The sequence below is a fragment of the Perna viridis genome, chromosome 11 (genome assembly GCF_037379345.1).
Source record: "Perna viridis isolate PV_CMFRI_1.1 ecotype Kerala chromosome 11, ASM3737934v1, whole genome shotgun sequence".
Classification (NCBI taxonomy): Eukaryota; Metazoa; Mollusca; class Bivalvia; order Mytilida; family Mytilidae; genus Perna; species Perna viridis.
Genome location: NC_142455.1, coordinates 356,402 through 376,856, shown reverse-complemented (window position 1 = coordinate 376,856; position 20,455 = coordinate 356,402). Strand labels below are relative to the sequence as shown.

Sequence of the window (20,455 nt, the reverse complement as noted above, 5' to 3'; positions counted from 1 at the left end):
ACTTCGCTATTTCTTTAGCGTTATATTAAACACTCATAGAGTTTTAAAATGTATTCTTGATAACATTAGAACTTTACTCCCATGACAGACAGAAGTCAAAATAAGCTATGGGAAGTTTGTTGTAAAGTTCTAACATAAGTTTTTAACCAATGTAATGCTGGCTACATAGTAAAATACATTTTTAGTATAAAGTAAAGGTATCATACTTTTAATATTAAAACGAAAGTGATATGTCTTAATGTTATCATATAACGGGGCACTGTTTAATATATTAAAAAAAAAAGAAACACAAAAATGAAGGGCTCAAGGTTTGAGAAAAATGAGATGCAACATTCAAAGCACTATTCGTTTCCGGTTTTTCTTTTAATTTTTCGATTGGAAAGACGATCTCTGGCTCAAAGATAAGTAATAATGATATTAACTGTAGCAATGTCCCCCTGGCTGTCTTAAATGATTTTCTGCATATTGACGTTCTGAATAATCGACGTTGTAGGGGCGCTTGGAGATTCATCTGTGCAAAAAAAAAATCAGAAAACCTGGCGTGGTAGGGACAATTGGGTCATTTATATGCTGAAGAAGGATCAGATTGTCAGTGTGGTAGGGGCGGTTGGAGCATTTCTTTTCATGCTTCATTTCAGGTCTTCTTCATTTGAAAAATCAAATAGGGTACGTTGTACAAGCTATTATCGTTTAAAGTCCAGTAATGAACAAATGAATAAAAAAGTAAATAAAAAACAAGTACGCAAGTACTTCATAAATATGTTGAAAGATTGTTACAGGTAGTATTGTATAAAAATTCCTATTGAATTGCATCGAAAATTACGGCAAAGCAATTAATAAGAAAACTCCCTCAGAATTGATAGAGGTTTTATCGCTCGCTTGATTTTATACAATGACATATACATTTAAATGCAATACTGTTCATTTATATATCCGTAGACATAGTCTTATTTGGCCTTAGGTGCATACCACAATTCATAATTTCATATATTACGTGCCTAGCATATTCCTTTCATAATAATAACTACCTATTTTGTAAACTTTATTGACCTCATGAATACGTGTATCATAAGTATGTATATTCAATTTCAATGTTTCATTTCTGTCTAAAATCCAACATGCTAATTAAAAAAAAACGCTATAAATGTTCACAGATCAATGTAAGTGTGGTAGGACGGCCTACCTGCTTGCAGTACGTAGTGATATTTTAATAAGCAGTTAAATGATTTGACTAAAGGATTAATTCTTTAGCCGCATTGATTTGTCTCTGGCTTGTCAACGAACGGTCTAGGGTGGCAAAAATATTTTTGTGAGTGAAATTATTGTCTCCCCTTAGGTTTGGTGCCAAACTAAAAATTCACGGAGTTTGGTTAGCTAATACGCTAGTGTTAGGGTCTTTCATTGTACGAAGACTCTTAAGGTGGGGTGAATGTGCAGGATGGCCTACCTGCGTTGTAGTTAGCAGTGAGATATAATAAGCCAGTTAATTGACTTGGCTAAAGGATTAATTCATTTGCCGCTTGCTTGTAATCAAGCGGTCTCTAGGGTTCGATTCTTGATGGCAAAGTTTAATTTTGTGTGTCAAATAATGCTCTCCCGTTACATAAGTATATTTTATACATGTAACTTGCATTGTCATGCTTTGGGCAGTACTGAACTGTCCATGACGTAATAAGGATAAAACTGGTCAAGAGTCATCAAGATTAAATAAACCATGTGTCGATTTTTTACAGATAGAAAATGCGCAATGACAATCCAAAATCAGTAAAACAGTGTCGACACTGTAAAATACTGTGTTGCAAACTGCTGAGACTCATGGAGTACTTATAAAGTAGAACCTGTAGAGACACTGTGATGTGTTTACAGTGAATATACATGCATATATAAATTATTGTAACTATCTAATTAATTGAGGGATCAGTACTTTTTCTTACCGCTTAATTTCAATTTTGATTTTAAAATGCAACTAATGTATGTGTCCCAGAGTTTGATATTCTATTTATACCAGTATGATTACTTAAATAAAGAAAAGAAAATCTTAACATTTTTGCTTCTATTCTCTACAAAAAAGTAAAATCATGGCACTGAATAACACAAAAATATTAGGTTTTAAAGCTTCAAACATGTGTTGAAATAAATTGCGTCATTTATTTCGCTTAACTCGTTGTGATTCAAAGATGTCGTTAAAAGTTGTACCTTTAACAGTTGCAGATTATTTTCAAGATATCTATCGAATTATTTTTTTGTTATTGTAGAAATGTCAACTGAATTAGCTTGTATACAAATTGAAATATGATATTTTGGGAAATCTGCTCAAAGAAATAATTTTACGAAAACACGTTCGGAATTATGATATTATGCGCATTTGGTCGCGTTTTTGAGCCTCCTTTAGTACAGATTATAACATATATAAAATCAATCAAAACCAATAAAAAGAAATGTGTGTAAACATAAACCTATCCTACCTCTATTAAGTTTATAGTGTTGTACCCTGATTTTCGCTGCAACAATTCCAAATTTCTGCTTTCTTATGTATGGCGGCAGCTGAGGCAAATGGTCAAACACATATCTGGCGTCTATAGAGGCATCTATATCAAACTTCATATCGTTAAACTCGGCTTGGTTTGTCCATACAAAGTCGTTGTTTGTCGAGTTAGTCGCGTCCGTCATATAAAGGTAAAGCATTCTGTTCCCTTGTGTATATAAATACTTGGCAAATGTAGCATTACCTTTTTCTATCAACGGTCTGTATTCATCACTTTGCACTGAAAATGTCATTTTTTACTGACTAAAGTTAATTCATATAAAGTTTTTTAAGATGCACATTCAGCATTTTTTAATTGCTCTTATTCAGGTTTTTGTATCGAACCTGCATTTTGATAGTGTTTATGATGATACCATTGTGTGTGAAAAATTGGTGTGATGAATAGTTCATATCATGATACAGCCAATGATTCTATTTACATTGCAATCAAACTTCTTTGACGATTCAATATGTCTTTTCTAGTTTAACTGTCGGGGACTTAAAAATGTAACTTTAAAAATTACTTCCATCTATTACGGTTCTTTTTTTAAAATGTAAATGTATTTGTTTATTTGAGAAAATGAGCATGATTTGTTATTTTTTTATTATAGTGCCTACTGTCTTTGTTTGTTATTGTGATAACAGTTACTTGAACAGGCTTTACTTAAGAAAAAAAAGATATTTCTCAGATTTAAATATGAACCACCAAATGTTGAATATTTATTAACTAACCTTAACACTGCTTCAAATATCTTTTTTCCATGAAATGAAATTTAGTCGTCCAGAAAATCGCTTTTAATTTTGAATTTCGAGGAAAGGTCGGACAATTTCACATAAGCGAAATATTCAATGAGACAAAGAGCCAACCTGTGAACTTTATGCAAGTTTCTACATAAATATATGTTCATCAGGCATTATTCCAATGTGATAAAAACACTCACACTTGTCACATGTAGTTCCCTCGAATCCCTCCGAACACATACACAGATTATTGCCATAGCAACGTCCTGGATAACATGGTTGAAGATAGGAACAGGCAGCAACTATTTAATAAATACGAAAATCATTATTACATAAGAATATATGCTATGGCTTATCAGGGTTTCGGTACAATTATGTTTAATATATACAATAAGTCGTCTACATTTGCAGCTTATGGTCAATTCTATAAGATCAATGATTGTTGATTATTAAAAAAAAACATATAAAAAGTTAATTTATACAATTACTGCATTCGAGAAGAGTTAATTGTCACATCCATCTGTTAACTTGAATGTAAAATGGAATAAGGTTTACATTAAGACATACATGCATCATTGCAGTGCAATATGTCTCTGTGTTAGGATAAATGAGTTTCTAAATAATTGTTCATATCTAGATATTACTAGATGATTGCTTTCTTTTTGTAGAAGTTTTTAAAAGGACGCCAATACATTTGTCGTCTTTTTTTCTCATCTATCGGTTTTATAAATGTTTCCTATCATATATATGTATTGATCAAGTAACTAACTCGAACGAGAATTAGCTCTGAATATGTAACAAATTGAAAGAGCCAGAATGCTTGAATACATACTTCCTGAACAAATATCACCCGTATAGCCGTCTGGACATTCACAAGTATTAGGTCTTGTACAAATCCCATTATTTTGGCAGTTTGGGCTACATATTGCTGTAAAAATATTCAAATCGCTATTTTCATTCTTATAATTACTTTAATTACCACAATAACAATACACAATGTTATGTTAATGTTTTATGGTGCGTAGGAAAGGAGGATTTATCGAATTATTATACACTTGCACGTTTAAATGTACGTGTTGAATGTGTTGGGGAAAATACATTCGTTTTGGTCAAAAACCTAAATTCCTGGTTTTAGCTGCATTTAAGAAGTTTACTTACACTTTAATATCTTAGACTAGAGTTTTCGACGGTGATAAAAATGTCAGTTAATGCACTGCTATTTACTTATCTTTTTTTAAAGAAAAAATCCGTTAACACGGCAGAAACAGTACCATAAGAAACGTTAAAACATATAGCTCCGCAATAATATAAAAGAATGTTGATAAACTGAGTAGAAGCTTGAAGAATTGATCGACAGAAATTTGTTGCCTTTTGCCTCAACGACTTAATATATATATAAATTTGCGATGCATATATATAGCCTAGCTGACCGAGTGGTCTAGGGCGCTGGACTTTGTGCAGGCAGTGTTGCGAGTTCGAGTCCCGCGGAGGGAACGACCAAAAATTTGCATCGCAAATTTGACATTTCTAACATCGTTGGGAATTTCTTAGACCTTTCTATACGTTTACATATCTTCTCTCTATCAATTTGATCCGATGGAGCAGTGTAGAGAATAGACTCGTCATATTCTGAGACGTTTGTGTGTATATATATATATATATTCAAATTTGTTAATATAAGATATGGGTCTTTGGTTACATATATATCTTATTTTGGAGAAACAGAGGTTTATTTCAGATGGACTGAGTTCTACAGCTTTATCTATTATGCTATTAAATCAAATTGTACTCAATCCTTTAATACTTAGGTAGCTATATATTACATTTATAAACACATGTATGACATTATACATACGGATATTACACACTCGGTTTCCATTATGTCTCCATCCAGGACAACAGAAAGTTTCTATTGCATAGTAACATCTTCTGACGTATCCCCAGTACAAACAGCTGAAATTATGGCTCATATAATTAAGATTTTACCAGTTCAAGCATGTCATGTATACATACAGCAAATAATGCAAGTTTTATTAAAACGAAATTTGTCGATAGCAATGAGTTAGTTCTTCTGCCAATATCATTATTACAATTTTTGAAATATGGTTTTTCACGAATAGTTCTAATTTCAAAAGAATATCAATTATAAACATTTTGAAAGTTTCGGTAAGTGTACAAGTGTTTCAAGGTTTAATCTCGTTTCAGCTTTACTAGAACTAGGAATTCTAAATACAAAAATGTGTACAAGAAGTACTCAAAACAAAAAGTATCGAAATAAGAAGTGAAACCATCACTAAAAGAATCTGCAAGTCTTGGAGATTAAAACGATTTCGAATTTTGCTCTTCTGTGAATTTCGATAAATAACTAGTGAATAACACCGCTCTTGTGCTGACAAACACTCTCTATGCCATGTGGTCCATTAGGAAATGCATTGAAACAGTTCCTTTAACCAGTATTGAGGTAATTAAAGAAACCTTACACATAGTGCCATTGGATGCCATAGCTACACGGAATTTTGTTCAAATTCTTACAAATTTACAATTTAAACCAGATTACATTGGCTAAAGACAATCTTTGACAAAAGAAAGTTTAATAGTCAATATTACATTTTTTATAGTTATAATGGCACTAATATTATCATGACAACATATGTATTCAATGAGTTATATTGTATGAAATCGGAGTTCGTGCGAAATCGGACAGGTAATTAAAAACATTTAAGAAACCTAGTCAGGCGTTTAAATCCGTATTATCATATCCGCTGATGTTCCACGGACAGACTATTACGCTAAGTCTACTAACGCGACTGCTTTATACCCTAAGCATGTAGTTGATTCTGATAAGTTCATTTATTGCTAACTCGTTTGTGTATTGTTTTATTATGTATATGTTATTTATAGTATAACGTTTTTCTGTTCTTGTCCTACTTATGGGTAAACTGTTTTTATACTTATTTTGTCACTTATGTGAAGGCGATTGTCAATCTATGTAATGAACATGTGCATATATATTAGACTTCCTATACCAAAAGATGAATTGTTTTCTGATTCACCGAAATTTACATATTATACATACCCCCACCATCCCCAGCATCGGCAGTAGCTATAACTCCTGAAATATCTGTACACTCTAGTACAAGTATTCCTAAAGTAGAACAATCATGCTGGTATACCATTATAAAATAATTAAAACATAATTGAATACAACTTTATCTTTGGTTCAAAGTTCTTATCTTGTAACTTGTAACGTTTCCAATTTCGAGCAAACACTACACTCGGAACATGAACCGAATTCCATCAAAACAAGCATACAAAATCACACGATAGATTCCACAGACAATCGTGTCCTTCAAAAGCTTCCTAAAATACAATTCGTAAATCTATGCAACTTTTTTGTGTATGCAATAAAAAAAACCATAAATTTAAACTTAAAACTTATTTGCATTAAATATTCCATTTTATTTCAAATGCATATTGGGTTTATAGGTACCAGTATCGCATTGCATATCCCTGAGCGGGTGTACATCAAAACATGGATGCTATAAAAATATAGTGCATTTCCTTTGTGCCTCTCTACAAACTAATGTTTTGTCAACATTTATAAACAATGACTTATAAAATAGAGCAAACATCACACCATAAGATGACAAACTTTTTTAAAAGAAAATCTAACATAATAACATAAAAATGTTCCACTGAAAAGGTTGGTATGATGTGTACAAAACGAAAGTAAAAGTAGAGAAAATGGCTATTTATAGTTCAAGACTATTTTTCTGTACGATCTTTGGGGAGTATTTTTTGCGGGAAATTGTTTTTTCATATGTCCTTAAAAATGCTACATAAGTAAAAGTTTTATTGAATCAATTTACATATTTTTTTTTAAATCCTAAAAATATGCACTTCACTAGAGAAGTCTATGGGAAAATTAAAACGATACTGAGACCTATATGATATCCTGTCGAGGCCGTGCTCACATAAGAATAAAATACGTAAAGTTGATCTGGCCATAAGATTTTACTTGCAAGTAATTACTCGATATCGTATTTTTAGGGAAGCGCATGGTACCTCCAAAGTCCTGTTATTTACCAAAAAATGTGCTGTCAGTAAATCGGTTCATAAAAATACTACTTTTTGCAATACGTCTAATATTCTATGTCGAAATAATGGAAGTCGTCAGTCGGATTGAAAATGTACCTACAAATTATATTATAACACGTGAAAACAACTTATAGTAAACATACAATAATGACATATTTAGGTACAAAAGTATCTCATTGACTTGATCGATTGGTCATTCCGGGCCGTCCACTTTAGGTGTACAAGTATGCAATGTCCTTATTTAGAAGGACTTTCGACCAGTTTAGCTACAGTTTAAGAGGTTTTGAGTTTTAGAATGAGGAAACCAAACAGTATTCCCCAATAATTGCTAAAAATGTCTACTTTTCATAAGATGAGTATATACATGTATGATATTCCCTCATTGCACCTAGTTCTATGTATGAATTGGGGAACTGATATCTACTTCAGGATTACATGATAAACTCAGTTTTTAGTGAGGTTTTGTGCTGTACTTTTTGTGTGTAGTTTTAAGTTTTTGTGTGATTTGTTTTTCGTACATGAATTGGCACTTGACGCGGTAATGTATTAATACCATGTTAGTAAATTTTATTTAGCAACCTCACATACAGAAAAATACAGCATGATGCGAACATTGGGACATTACCTCGAAACCATGATATAGAGATACGCTGAAATAGACTCGATACTTCATTGTTTATTTTTATAAACTGCTCATAAAAGAACTTACGTAAATGGCACGAACATATAGTTAAATTTGTCGTTGGTCTAACAATTGACAAAAATTCTCAAGCACGAAATATATACATGAAGCCGATTTAAAAAAAGCAAACATCGTATGACATTAAGTAAAGAAGATTTTTACCACAGAAATGATAAACAACGTTTAACATAAGGAAGAAAATCCTATAGGGGAGGTACACATGACCCCTGGTTATAAACAAAATTTTTTTGTCTAATTTGGTATAATGCATTAATGAAATTCCACAGGAGGAAAATTATTATGCCATGTTATATATGTATAACATGATATGGTTGTAGAAATACTTATGTTATAATCCCAGTTACCTAATGCTACTATTAAAGTTTAAGTTTACTCGTTAGAGGTTAAGCACCATCAAACATGCTGTATTAACTTGGATTCCGGAATAACATACAATTAACCGATCTCTAAAACAGTCGAATGATATTTATTAAGTACCCTCGTTGGAGTTTTTAGTTTGTAATTCGCAACCATATTTATTCACGCCGCAATGGAGGAGGATTGGTTGGTGCGCTCTAAACCTAGATTTAACCAAACAATTTATTTTAAATGCCTGTACCAAGTCAGAACCATTGCAGTGTCAGCTGTACCGATGGTGTAATATTTATTAAGCAAGATTTGTTTTGGACTTCGCTTGATTATAAATTGGATTATTGTTCGGTAATTTTGTTGTTCCCTTATTTTCTGTTATAAACTGTCATAACATATGTCATTAATACATGATGTTATTGCAGAAATTTTTGCTAGACAATGTTTTACGACTTTTGTCGTCTACACAAAAGCTGATAATGTTATGTGGAATTTGGTTTTATGTAGCATGCGACATTCATAAGGGAACTAATCATTTACATTTGGGTATATGAGAAATGTAAAGACGTATTACTAGCAAACTAAAGTATTGGATATTTAACAATACAATAGCTTATACTTTCTTCCTCGTCCTGATTGCATTATTTTATTTAGGTTAAATGTCGAAAATTACTTCAGCACAGAAATAGACGAATAAGGAAGTACATGAAATATACCTGTTTCAAGTACCAAAATGTTTTTAGTTTGAAATGTCGGGAAAATACACATTACACAACACTTTTAAATAATCAAATATGTTTGTTACCATTTAACAAAATTTACATGATTATGTGTAAACAGGATGACCAACAGTTATGAAAGTTTCATAACTTTAAAGACAATTGTTATATATTGAACAATATTTAAAAGTCCCTTTTACAAATCATACTGATATCTATATAATAGTATGGAACATATGTATAATGTATCAAAACATTGTACAGCTTTTTGGGTCCAAACAATATGTGAGTAGAAAAGTAATCAAAGAAACCAAGATTCTAGTGAAAATCAAAAGAATATAATCCAGTGACAAAGACCATACATTAAGAAGAGACAAACACAGCAAAGAACATACAGAAACTAAAATAATACATACAAAGTAACAAAAGAAAATGACCAACTCGAACTCCACTAAAAAGCGGGATCATGGACCAGGTGCACCGGTAGTATAAGCGTCCTCTGCTTGTGATAGAAACATCCACTGAGTTGCTCAAACAAAATCAAGTCCGGGTTAGACGAAAGAGAAAAAAAGAAAACTATGACACGTTGACCAAATCAGTTTTCATGGTGCAGATGGATACACCGTCCACGAGTTCATGATGACGTCCATAAAACCTCTGTAGTGATGACAAATCTGTAGCAACATAACCCTGTGCCAGAATCCTAGTTGTAAGAAGTCGGACGCGATTCAAAAAGTCTGCGTAGTTTCGGCAAGCTCTGGCATAACGTATTGTTTTGATATGAAAACTCCACACGCAGCTGCTGAAAAGATGTTGCCACAGATGAAAGGAAATTTGACAATTCTGAATGAAAAGTCATCACGTCGTAAAGTTTGATCAATAGTTTTCCTTTACCGCCGATTTATAAGTGTAGGTCAAGATATGAGGCTGACTTCACATTGTCTGTAGTATCTTTTATCTCAAGTTCTTTTGGGTAGATGCGATGTATCAAATCCTCGAAATTAGGATTGTTTAAAGATAACACGTCATCTATATAGCGGAAACTGAGATTGAAGGATCTAGCCAAACAATAATATTTCTTTCTGATCAGATCAGCTATAAAGTCAGCCTCATAAGAGTGAAGGAATAGGTCAGCAAGTAAAGGAGCACAATTTGTTCCCATTGGAATGCCGACCGTTTGTTGAAAAACACGTCCACCACACTGGACAAATATGTTGTCGATTAAAAATTCCAGCATTTTGTAGACATTTTCCTCTGTATATTTGGAAGATGATTTGGAATTATTTCTTACAAAGTATGAGGAATCTCTACCAAGAACTATGTATTTGTATCTAGGTGTACCATCTTTTTTGGAAAACAACGATGTATAATGTTTTTAAGTCGGGATTTTAACTGATTATGGGGAATGGAAGTATACAGTGTTGAAAAATCATAGGTTTTAATGCTATTATATTCAGATAATAGTCTTGAACTGATGGTCTCCAAAAGATCTTTTGAATTTTTCAGGATCCACATTGAATTAATACCACTACGGGAGTAACAAGTGTTGTGGTAGGACTGTAGACCCTCTTTGACAGTTGTGAGTATAGAAGTTAAAAGTTTTGAAAGAGGTTTGATGGTACATTTTGCAGATCCAGCTATGAAACGTTGTTTGTATGGATTCTTGTGAAGTTTAGGAATCCAGTACATAGACGGTAAATCACAATCATCGTCCCTGGCAGAGAGGCCAAAAGAGGATAGCACAGATTTATGGTTTTCCACAATCTCTTCTTTGGAAAGAGTGGTAGCAGTGTAGGTCTTATTACTGCTATTATTTTCTACGTCTACCTCTGATAATAAACATTGGATATAAACGTTTTGCAGACAAAAACAATGTTGTTTTGGGCTTTGTCTACTGGTACGACAACATATTTGTCATGTATAGTAGACAATGTTTTTGCTACATCGGGGTCTTTGAAAACTGATGTAGCTTTAATGGATGTTTTAATGATATTAAAAATATACTGATCATATTATATTGCTGTTCCGTCATTTTATGGCAACATCGACTTCTTTCACAAAAAATGTCTTAAGAAAACTACAAAAGGAGTAGATTTGCCAAATTTTCCAAAATATTTGAAAATTGAGGCAGGAAGACTTAACGTATAGATATTATTTTAATACGTATATTTTATTCGAAACAGTTTTGATTAATGTAGTTAGGTTACTTTTTGTCCTTGCTATCAGTGTGTCTTTGTGTGTGTCTGTGTGTTTTGTTTTTTTCTTTTCGTTGTTTGAACATGGCCAGGAAGATATATAGCCAAAAATATGATGTTTTTGTTAACTTAGACAGCTTTGGTTTACTTGATCACTATTTGCATTTTTCACTTGATGTGTAAAAATATCTCGTTTAAGGTTCAGAGTGCAATATGTTTTAGTTCAAAAATGGGTTTTAATAGATGTATCAATTTATATATAAATAAAATACTAAAATACCTATATGGCAAATTTCGAAGTATTAAGAGTAAACAAGGTTACAAAGGTTATAGCAGTAATCAAAGGAATGTAATACAGGGATAAAGACGAAACATCGATAACAGACATACACAACAAAGAACATAAAACTACTTAACTAATACATACAAAGTAACAAAAGCAAATGAGCAACTCGGACTCCACGAAAAATTGGGAGCAAGGACCAGGTGCACCTGTAGGGTAAGCGTCCTGTTTTTCTGTAAACACCCGCCGAGTTGCTCATACAAAAAGTAAAGTCCGTGGTAGACAAAAGAGGAAAGGAAAACTAGGACTCTTGAACTCTTTCAGTTATCGCGATAACGTATGAGTTGTGATATGAACACATTAAGAAAATGAATACGTAAAACGACTTAAAAATAGCCTTGTAATTAATGGAGTTTTACCGTCATTTCATTAAATGTACACTTTAAGATGATATTATCAGGGCATGGGCTTTCATAAAACTGTCTGTACTACCTCAAAATCATTTGTATGTCATGCCAAAGAATGTTGCGATTTTGACGACTACAATTTTATTATGAAAACGAGGGATATGAAATATGATAGAAAATTGTTTGAGCATTTCTTTGCTAAACTGGAATATATATAAGAATTATTTCAAAAGGTTTGAGTCGGGACATCGTTCAGTATTGTTGTTCAGATGTGTATTTTTATTTTTGTTTTATCGAAATACAAAAAGTGTCATCCAAAGTTGTAATGACGAATTCCCCTAGGCATTTGATATATGTGTCAAAAATATTTTTATACATGTATTTCATGTATAGGCTGAAAAAGTCCGATCAGGATTTTTTCTTAACGCAATACTTGTCCCGTTACATAACGTAATGTTGAAATAAGTCACACATACGACATCTGAAGAGCTTACATGGCGGAAAGTTTCTTCACAGCCAATACTTTAGAAATAAAAAAAAAGGAAAACAGATTAAACGATGAAATATTAATTCATGCAAACTTTCATTTTGTCATCCCTGTTTTATTATTCTGAAGAATTGAAATGTTATAATACATGTTCCTAATTTTTATGGTCCGAAATATCATTTGGTCAAACATCCGGCATATATACAAAATCGTGGTAACTATAAACTACTGAAAGAATAATCAAGGGAACCAAGGTTATAGCAGTAATCAATAGAATGCAATCCAGAACATAAAGTAACTAAAATCATACAAACAAAGTAACAAAAGCAAATGAACAACTCGGACTCCACTAAAACCTGGGAGCACGGACCAGGTGTACCGGTAGGGTAAGCGTCCTCTGCTTTTCTAGAAACACCCGCCGAGTTGCTCATAAAAGTCAAGTCCGGGGTAGACAAACGAGGAAAGAAAAACAATGACCCGTTGAATAAATCAGTTTTCATGGTGCAGATGCATACACCATAACGATCCACGAGTGAGTTCATGATGACGACCATAAAACTTCTGTAGTGATGACTTCAATTTTGTAGCAACATAACCCAGTTCCAGAAGCCTATTTGTTAGAGTTCTAGCGCGATACAAAAAGTCTGCGTAGTTTCGGCAAGCTCTGGCATAACGTATTAGTTGTGATATGAACACTTGTGAAGCACATATGTGAAAAAGTCTTTTAAAGATTTGTTTTATTTCCTTAATTTCATTCGATTTAGATTTGGCTGTCTCTTTTATTATTATCATCATTATTTTAATTCGTTTTTTTTCCCTTTTGTTTCTATTCGATTCTTTTTTTGTTTCTGTATCGTTTCGTAATTTTTATGTAACAAATACTATGGATATTTTCGTCAATTCCGTAAACTCCTTAACGCTATGCTTTAGACTGTTTTGGCAATTCCTATTTTGGAAAAAAGAATCATAGTTCAGGTCTAACAATTCTACATATAACAGAAGTGGCTGACGTTCCGTCAATATTATTTCTATTGATATTGACTTTTTTATATAAAGATATACTTAACCTATTACATTTATTCAACATCAAATTATGGACACGACAACTTATTATATCGGTATCACTATTCGACACCGTGGCGATGTCGTAATTGTACTTACAAACTAAGTATGTAATATGTATATAAGGGTACAAGGAAGTTCGAAAATTCTTTATTCAATGAAATTCACCTTTTACAAAATGTATTCTTTTTATTTGAATAGAAAACTTCGCATGGGCAATTCTTTCGTATACGTGGCAAATCAAAGTTTAAAATAAAACTTTATACATACACTGGGTGGTAAAGGGGGTTTTACATGATGATTAATTTGATATGATATCTAACGTCGTGACTAAAACTACTATAATTGTATTTGAATTATTAAACTACATATAAAAAGAGATTTTAAGTTTAAAAATGAGGACATCAAAATGTATTTTAATTATCGTCAAATAAAAAAACCGCCTGCTCATCTTATAATGATTATATAGAATGCCCTCGTCGACTTTGATTTTTATAAAAGATTCCTTGAAGGATTATATGATTTATTTGTGGGGTTATGTGTCGTTTTCTTTTTCTTTTTTTTAGTGTCGTTTGTTTTGTGCTATTTTGTGCACTTTTCCCTTTTCCGTGGCAAAGGATTTACCTCTTGTGTGTATATATCATATATCTACATATCATGCAAGTAAAAAAAACTAAACTTTTACAAATTTTTGGGACAATTATCGAGAACAATGGTTTCAAGAAACGCAGGAACAATGGATTGCGTACTTACTTTTACAAACTAATCATAAAAGAACGTATTTTGAATGTAACTATTTTGAGCTGTTCAAATAACACACAGAATTCTGGAAAATAGTGAAAGAGATCTTGTTTAACGTTTGAAAATAATTTAAGAAGATTTAAGCAACGACTTTTTCCGCTGAAGAGTAAAAAGAAGAAGAAATATGTACAAGATCTACATAAAAGCCTTTGTCTGAAATTATAGAGAAGTGAAAATCCAAAGAAGAAATTTATGACGCCATGTTTGAATGCACATTTTATATCATGATTATAACTTACGAAATATTCATAAAATAACCGTAGTCATATGAATCTTGATAATGCTATTCGAAATTCCATGTTAGAGGTTTAGCAGAATCAAAAGGTATCTGAAGCTTGAGCAAGTTAATACATCACATACAACTTATCAACATTCAGAACATTGTGTACCACTTAACATCAGATTTGATTTCTTATAGGTATTGAAAATGTCGATCTGATATAAACGTGTTTCAATGAGTAATCTCTCATCAGTAGCGCTGGAAAATAATATGTACTAACCTATTCAAAAACATTTGAACTAAATGTTAGATGCTATTCGCTTACTATGGATTTGGATTTGATACACACAAAAAAGAGGGATTACAAATTGTATATTTCAGTTGTTATTCGGCGTAAATTACATACATAACGCTCGTAATTATACAGTAAAGGCGAGGACGGTATTTCTTAATTAAGCAGATTGTAACTGATAGGTAAAACAAGAAAATCACGTTTCTCTTTTTTTGTTTTTGTCAATATTCACTGTCTTGTCTTTATCCTTTGATTACTTGATTTTAAGTACTCTCATATAATTCATTCAGGTTCAAGGCGTAACTTTGTATCATAAATACAAAGAAGAAATCAAATATTTTTTTGCAAACAACGGGATGCTATACACTTGCGTCAAGGAGTAACCTCCCATTAGCAGCATGAAAGATAAATACGTAGTAAATTCAAGTTTGAAAAGACACTGTTTCATTTAAATGAGGTTGTGGGCAGGGAAAAAATACATGCAAGAAATAAAACTTATCAAAAGTTTTCTTTTACTGCTCGAGTGAAAATACAGAGAAAAAGAAATCAAAGGGGCAATAATTACAGTGTATATATGACTTCGGAAGAGCTAATATGTGGGAAATTCAGTTTTATTGACATCTGGAACATGATGTCAACTATATGTGACGTTGGGGATTTTATATGAATTAGTAAAAAATGTGCTTGGCTTTGCAGGTGATGAATATATTATTCCAATTTGATTTGATTTTTGCGGACGTACAATATTAGATAAATTAATACAATTATTTTACATCAATTTATTGGGACAAAAACGTGTATCACAACTCGACAATACTTTAAAGAGGACATGACATAAAAAAATATTTTTGTTCAGTTCTTGGTTTATTTGATTTTTATTACACCTAATATATATCATAAAAACGCCCCTTGCAGTCACTTACGTCCTTTAATTGAAAATAAATTGATTCGAAATCGACAATGACCCAAGTCATACAAATTTTAATTAGCCATGTGGTCACATGACCATGCTATGTCATTGGTTCTCAAATCATAGATCCAGTGGTTGAAATGCGTGGGGTTTCTGCACATTTTACGTCATTTCTACAAATATTGAAAGTTTTGGTTTGCCAGCGAACATATACTTACAGTTGTATCAATTTAAACAAGTTCGAGAAAAAATAATAAACAATGACAGTAATATTTAACTTTTACATGTGTGAAGACTAGACTCAACAGAGAGACGAGATTACATAAAAAAATGTCATTATGTTCTGTCATGTTCTATTGAACTTTTTACATAAAGGACATTCAATTCACAGATATAACCCTGTGGCAAAGAAAGAACAATACACAGGGTGTCACTATTTTATTTACACCCACTCGAACAAGTCCTAAAAATAGTGTGCAAAGTAGTTGTGTTTTTGCGACGTGGAGATGTATGCCTAACAAAAATTTAAAAAAATAACAGAAAATGAAAAGAACTTTAGTCTTCGTACAATCTAAATATGATTATCGGACTCATACACATCATTGAACCGCTCTACATTATATATACAAGCTATTTTTGAAGATTTAATGATTTTTTTTCTGGCACGTGTATACATTTTTAATGCACCCAAATGGAGATTGAGAACCAAAGATGTTGCCCTTCCATATATGGTAAGTGGGTGTTACTTCCAGTTTTCATTTATGCATATTAATTAGGTCGTCGTGATTACACAATAATTCATTCTTTAATTAGCGCTAATCTGAAAAGAAAACGTTTGTTATACTCGTATCTAAATGTTTAAAAAAGGAACTGTTTGTGTCATGTATCCTTTACACTTCATCGTTACTTGACACCAAGAGACTGTCGTAATGCCACGGTTGTACCTATCAACAAAATCCTTTATACAATGACATTTACTTACAACAATTCCTTTATTTCGCTTTGACGATTCGTTTTTATTCACTGTAAACTAAAGTTAATATATTTACTGGGTAGTAAATAGGGCGATTTAAGTTCATTTAATAAGACATTTGAATTCGTGACTAAAATTATTTACAATCATAATTATACTTGATTCTTTAATTTACAGTTAAAGAGATTTTCAGTTTACGAATTAGGAAATCAACTTGTTTTCCTCATTAATTGCCAAACGATATCTCCTTAACTGATAATAATTATATGAAATACCCTTGTCGACTTTTATGTAAAATTCCCCGCGGGAGTATTTGAATTAACGTCGATTTTCTTTTCCCTAGGTTATGTGTTGTTCTTTTTCTGTTCGTAATTTTACGTTATTTGTATTGTGCTATTTGTTTCACGTTTATGGCCCCTTGTCGTGGCACAGGATTTACCCCTCGTTTGTATATTTCATATTGCTACCTCTCATGTAAGTAAAACAACTGAAATAATATAAACTTTGAGAAAACTTTTCCTGAACAATTGTTTAATGAAACGTTTGAAAATGACCTTTTGATTTATGACTGAGGGCAGTAATACTTGGAGGGGAAGGAATTGTAGAGGTGTATATTCATGGTAATTAGTTGCTTGTCTAGATAAGCATATTTTGATTTAGTTATTGTACCGTTTTTCTCTTTTAAGAAGTTTATCTTTATTTTGATTTTAAGTGGTTTTCTACAGGAAAGGTGATGAAGTACATTATCTTCTTACCCATTTAGGATGGTGTTTTAAGTAGTTGTCAAAGTTTTTGATTTATTGGAAATTGGTGCTACGTTGGTGTAGAATTGGTGCTTGATTTTGATCAGTTTTGTAAGTTATGATAATTAAAATAGTTGGTGCATTGTTGGTGAAAAATTGGTGTTGAACAGTATATAAGGGCTTTGATTTTCAGTTTAAAAAAGAAAAAAAAAAAGAAGAGAGAGAGAGGAAGATTGCAGACTTTTATGTTTAGGAATATACGGTTGCAGACTGAATAAGAGATTTGATTATTTTATGTGGTTAAGGGATGTGTTTTTGGAGACAGGTGATGCAAGAGGAATATTATTTTTGAGAGTTGTAACTTGCCGTAACTGGAAGTTAACTCGTTAATGTTGATGATGTTTGTTTGACGTTTTGACGTATACTTGCCTTAACAGGAAGTATTTGTATTCCGGACAATATGTTCCGAGGTTCCGGACAATGGTCCAAGGTTATTGTGAATTATTGACGTTAGAATAACTTGCCTTAACAGGAAGTTATCGTGTTCCGGACAATGGTCCGAGGTGCCGGACGATAGTCCAAGGTCGAGGATTGTATGTGTTGACGACAGTGTAACTTGCCTTAACAGGAAGTTATCGCTATATGGAGAATTCCTCGATTGTTGACGTCTGTTGTGTTGTTCTCTTGTGCCATGTGAATCCAATCCGTATTAAGGAATTTGAGAACTTTTATATGATAACTTGATTGAGCACACCGTATATGTGAGTTTGCGTAATTTACTGATGTCAAAATAACTTTTCATCCTGTAACATGTATTTAATGTATAATCGTAATAAACTGTAGATTAGTGACAATTCTCTTTATTTTGAACCCACCTGGAATTGTGAGTAACTTGGCTTCTGTGGTTAAAACATAACAGCCAAGAACTTTGCGCGTACTCGGCCGCCATGGCAATGGAAAGGAGTTAAGAAAAATTTAACGTGTCAGCGATATTCGGGATCAAGAAACCCTCTGAAAACAATTCTTTTGCCATTGAAGATAGTAAATGGATTGGCAGTTATGTATTGTAGTCAGTATTTAGTAACATACCTCTTTTTCCCAATGGTTGTAAGCGAAGTAGATTATTACCTTACACTTATAATAACATATAGTTAGTGTTGTGTCATTTACATTTAAATTAACCAAATAATATATCTTTAAAATATTGCTAACGGTAAACAAATTTACAAGTGACTGTTGCTTAGTTTATTTGAATGTTAAATAAAACTAACATCAAACATTTACAAAGACGAAGTTCTGAATATATAAACCTGATAAACTTGTACACAACTTTCCTTCCAAGGCTTCATATTGTCACAAATATAATAATGCTTATACATATCACCATTTAAGAAACATTTGCCCATCGTACAAAAGACTTTATATTTTTGCAAAATTGTACGTCAAAGGTTTTGATAGAATGCATAACATGTAAATACCTCTATTTCTAACTTGATGATAGAATTTTTTAAAAATGTGATTTGATTTAATTATAGAACAGACAAACACAGACCATTTGTTAGTAATAAAGTATTAACATGTTGGCTCCCATAATTCATCTCATAGTTTGATAGGCTTTACCTGTATATTTTTCAATTCATTTTAAACAAGGTATAGTTTATTTGACAATAAGGGAAATTCGTCTAAAGCTGCATAAGTCTAATATCGTATACAACAGGGAAGCAATAAGATTAGTAGGTATAATATGTATTCCTTAATTCAAACTGATTTGTATCGGACAATACGTGTGGGGATATGAAGAATGGGAAATGCTTTATGGTTAATCTCATTTATGAAATAAAAGACTACTATACCAAGAAAGAGTCAAATATGAGTACATGTAGAAATAGTTTAGCTTCCATTTTCTTTAAATATGCCACAATCTTGTTTGGTGATGTCAGAGAATTTTATGCAGTTATGCTTGTAGTAAAATTTGCAGTTGATACCATTATAGTAAATGCTTTACTTATAAAGCAATAACAGATATCGACGATACTCAAATTAAAACAAAGACTGTATGCATATCCGCGTACGACATTCCAAGATTTGATGACCTAACTGTCTATAGAACAGTCAAACGTATCCTGATTTTTTTATGACATCGGTGTATATTATTTCGTATACGAATTGTTAGAATTAAAAGATACGGTATTATCGTCACATTTCACTGTATGGAATATTCGTTGTGTAAATCATTTCATTATTAAATATCCGTCGAATATCTTCTTTATTTCTCTGCAGGCTTTTAATTTGTAATGGTTTTATGTTTTGCCTATGATATACAGAGCTAAATTAATTAGACCTTGTTGAAAATGTAGCTCTTTGTTATATTCTAATGTCTCGATCAAAGAAAATATGCATAATTTCCTCGAGTATCAGCTTTAAAAGTTCAGGCAATAATACTAACTGCATGCATCAATACCGGAATATGTCACTTCCGACTGAACGAATTTTAACTTTCATGTTACACAGAATTTACATATGTTTAGAAAGTACATACTCAAGTTTTACTTGTACATTTAAACTCATACTATTACCTAAAATATTATGTATGCATGATCTAAACAGCATTTGATATCCATTAAATAAGCAACTTATCGACAATTAAAGTGTTTAATCTTTTTTTCGACGCATGACGAATGTTATTCAGGCAATGTATCTTAAATGTTAAATTTGACATTAATAATTACCTATTCAAATATAGATTGATTTTGATCAATGCTGTATAGGAAATGACAGTCTGGGAAAATTGTTTGAGAAGAAAAATATTTCAAGTTACAAATACATGTAGTTTCAAATGGTTAAAATTTGTATCACATCTCATCAAGATAAACTGCACAAACATCTGCACAAACATCTGTAACTGGCGGCGGTCACTTTTTATGTCCTTGTTTACTTCGTTTGTAATAT

At 32.1% G+C, this 20,455-nt stretch overlaps 1 protein-coding gene across 1 annotated transcript in view; it reads right to left on the bottom strand.

Annotated features, from left to right (window-relative positions):
- Positions 1 to 20,455, bottom strand: part of LOC148602229 (uncharacterized) — a 41,316-nt gene that overhangs the window by 19,709 nt on the left and 1,152 nt on the right. The window contains exons 2-6 of the mRNA XM_088552995.1: positions 6,342 to 6,410; positions 5,121 to 5,218; positions 4,098 to 4,193; positions 3,466 to 3,567; positions 2,466 to 2,765 (exon numbers count right to left, since the gene is read on the bottom strand). Coding sequence (XP_088409121.1) covers positions 2,466 to 2,765; positions 3,466 to 3,567; positions 4,098 to 4,193; positions 5,121 to 5,218; positions 6,342 to 6,410 — 665 coding nt within the window. The remainder of the gene's footprint in view (positions 1 to 2,465; positions 2,766 to 3,465; positions 3,568 to 4,097; positions 4,194 to 5,120; positions 5,219 to 6,341; positions 6,411 to 20,455) is intronic.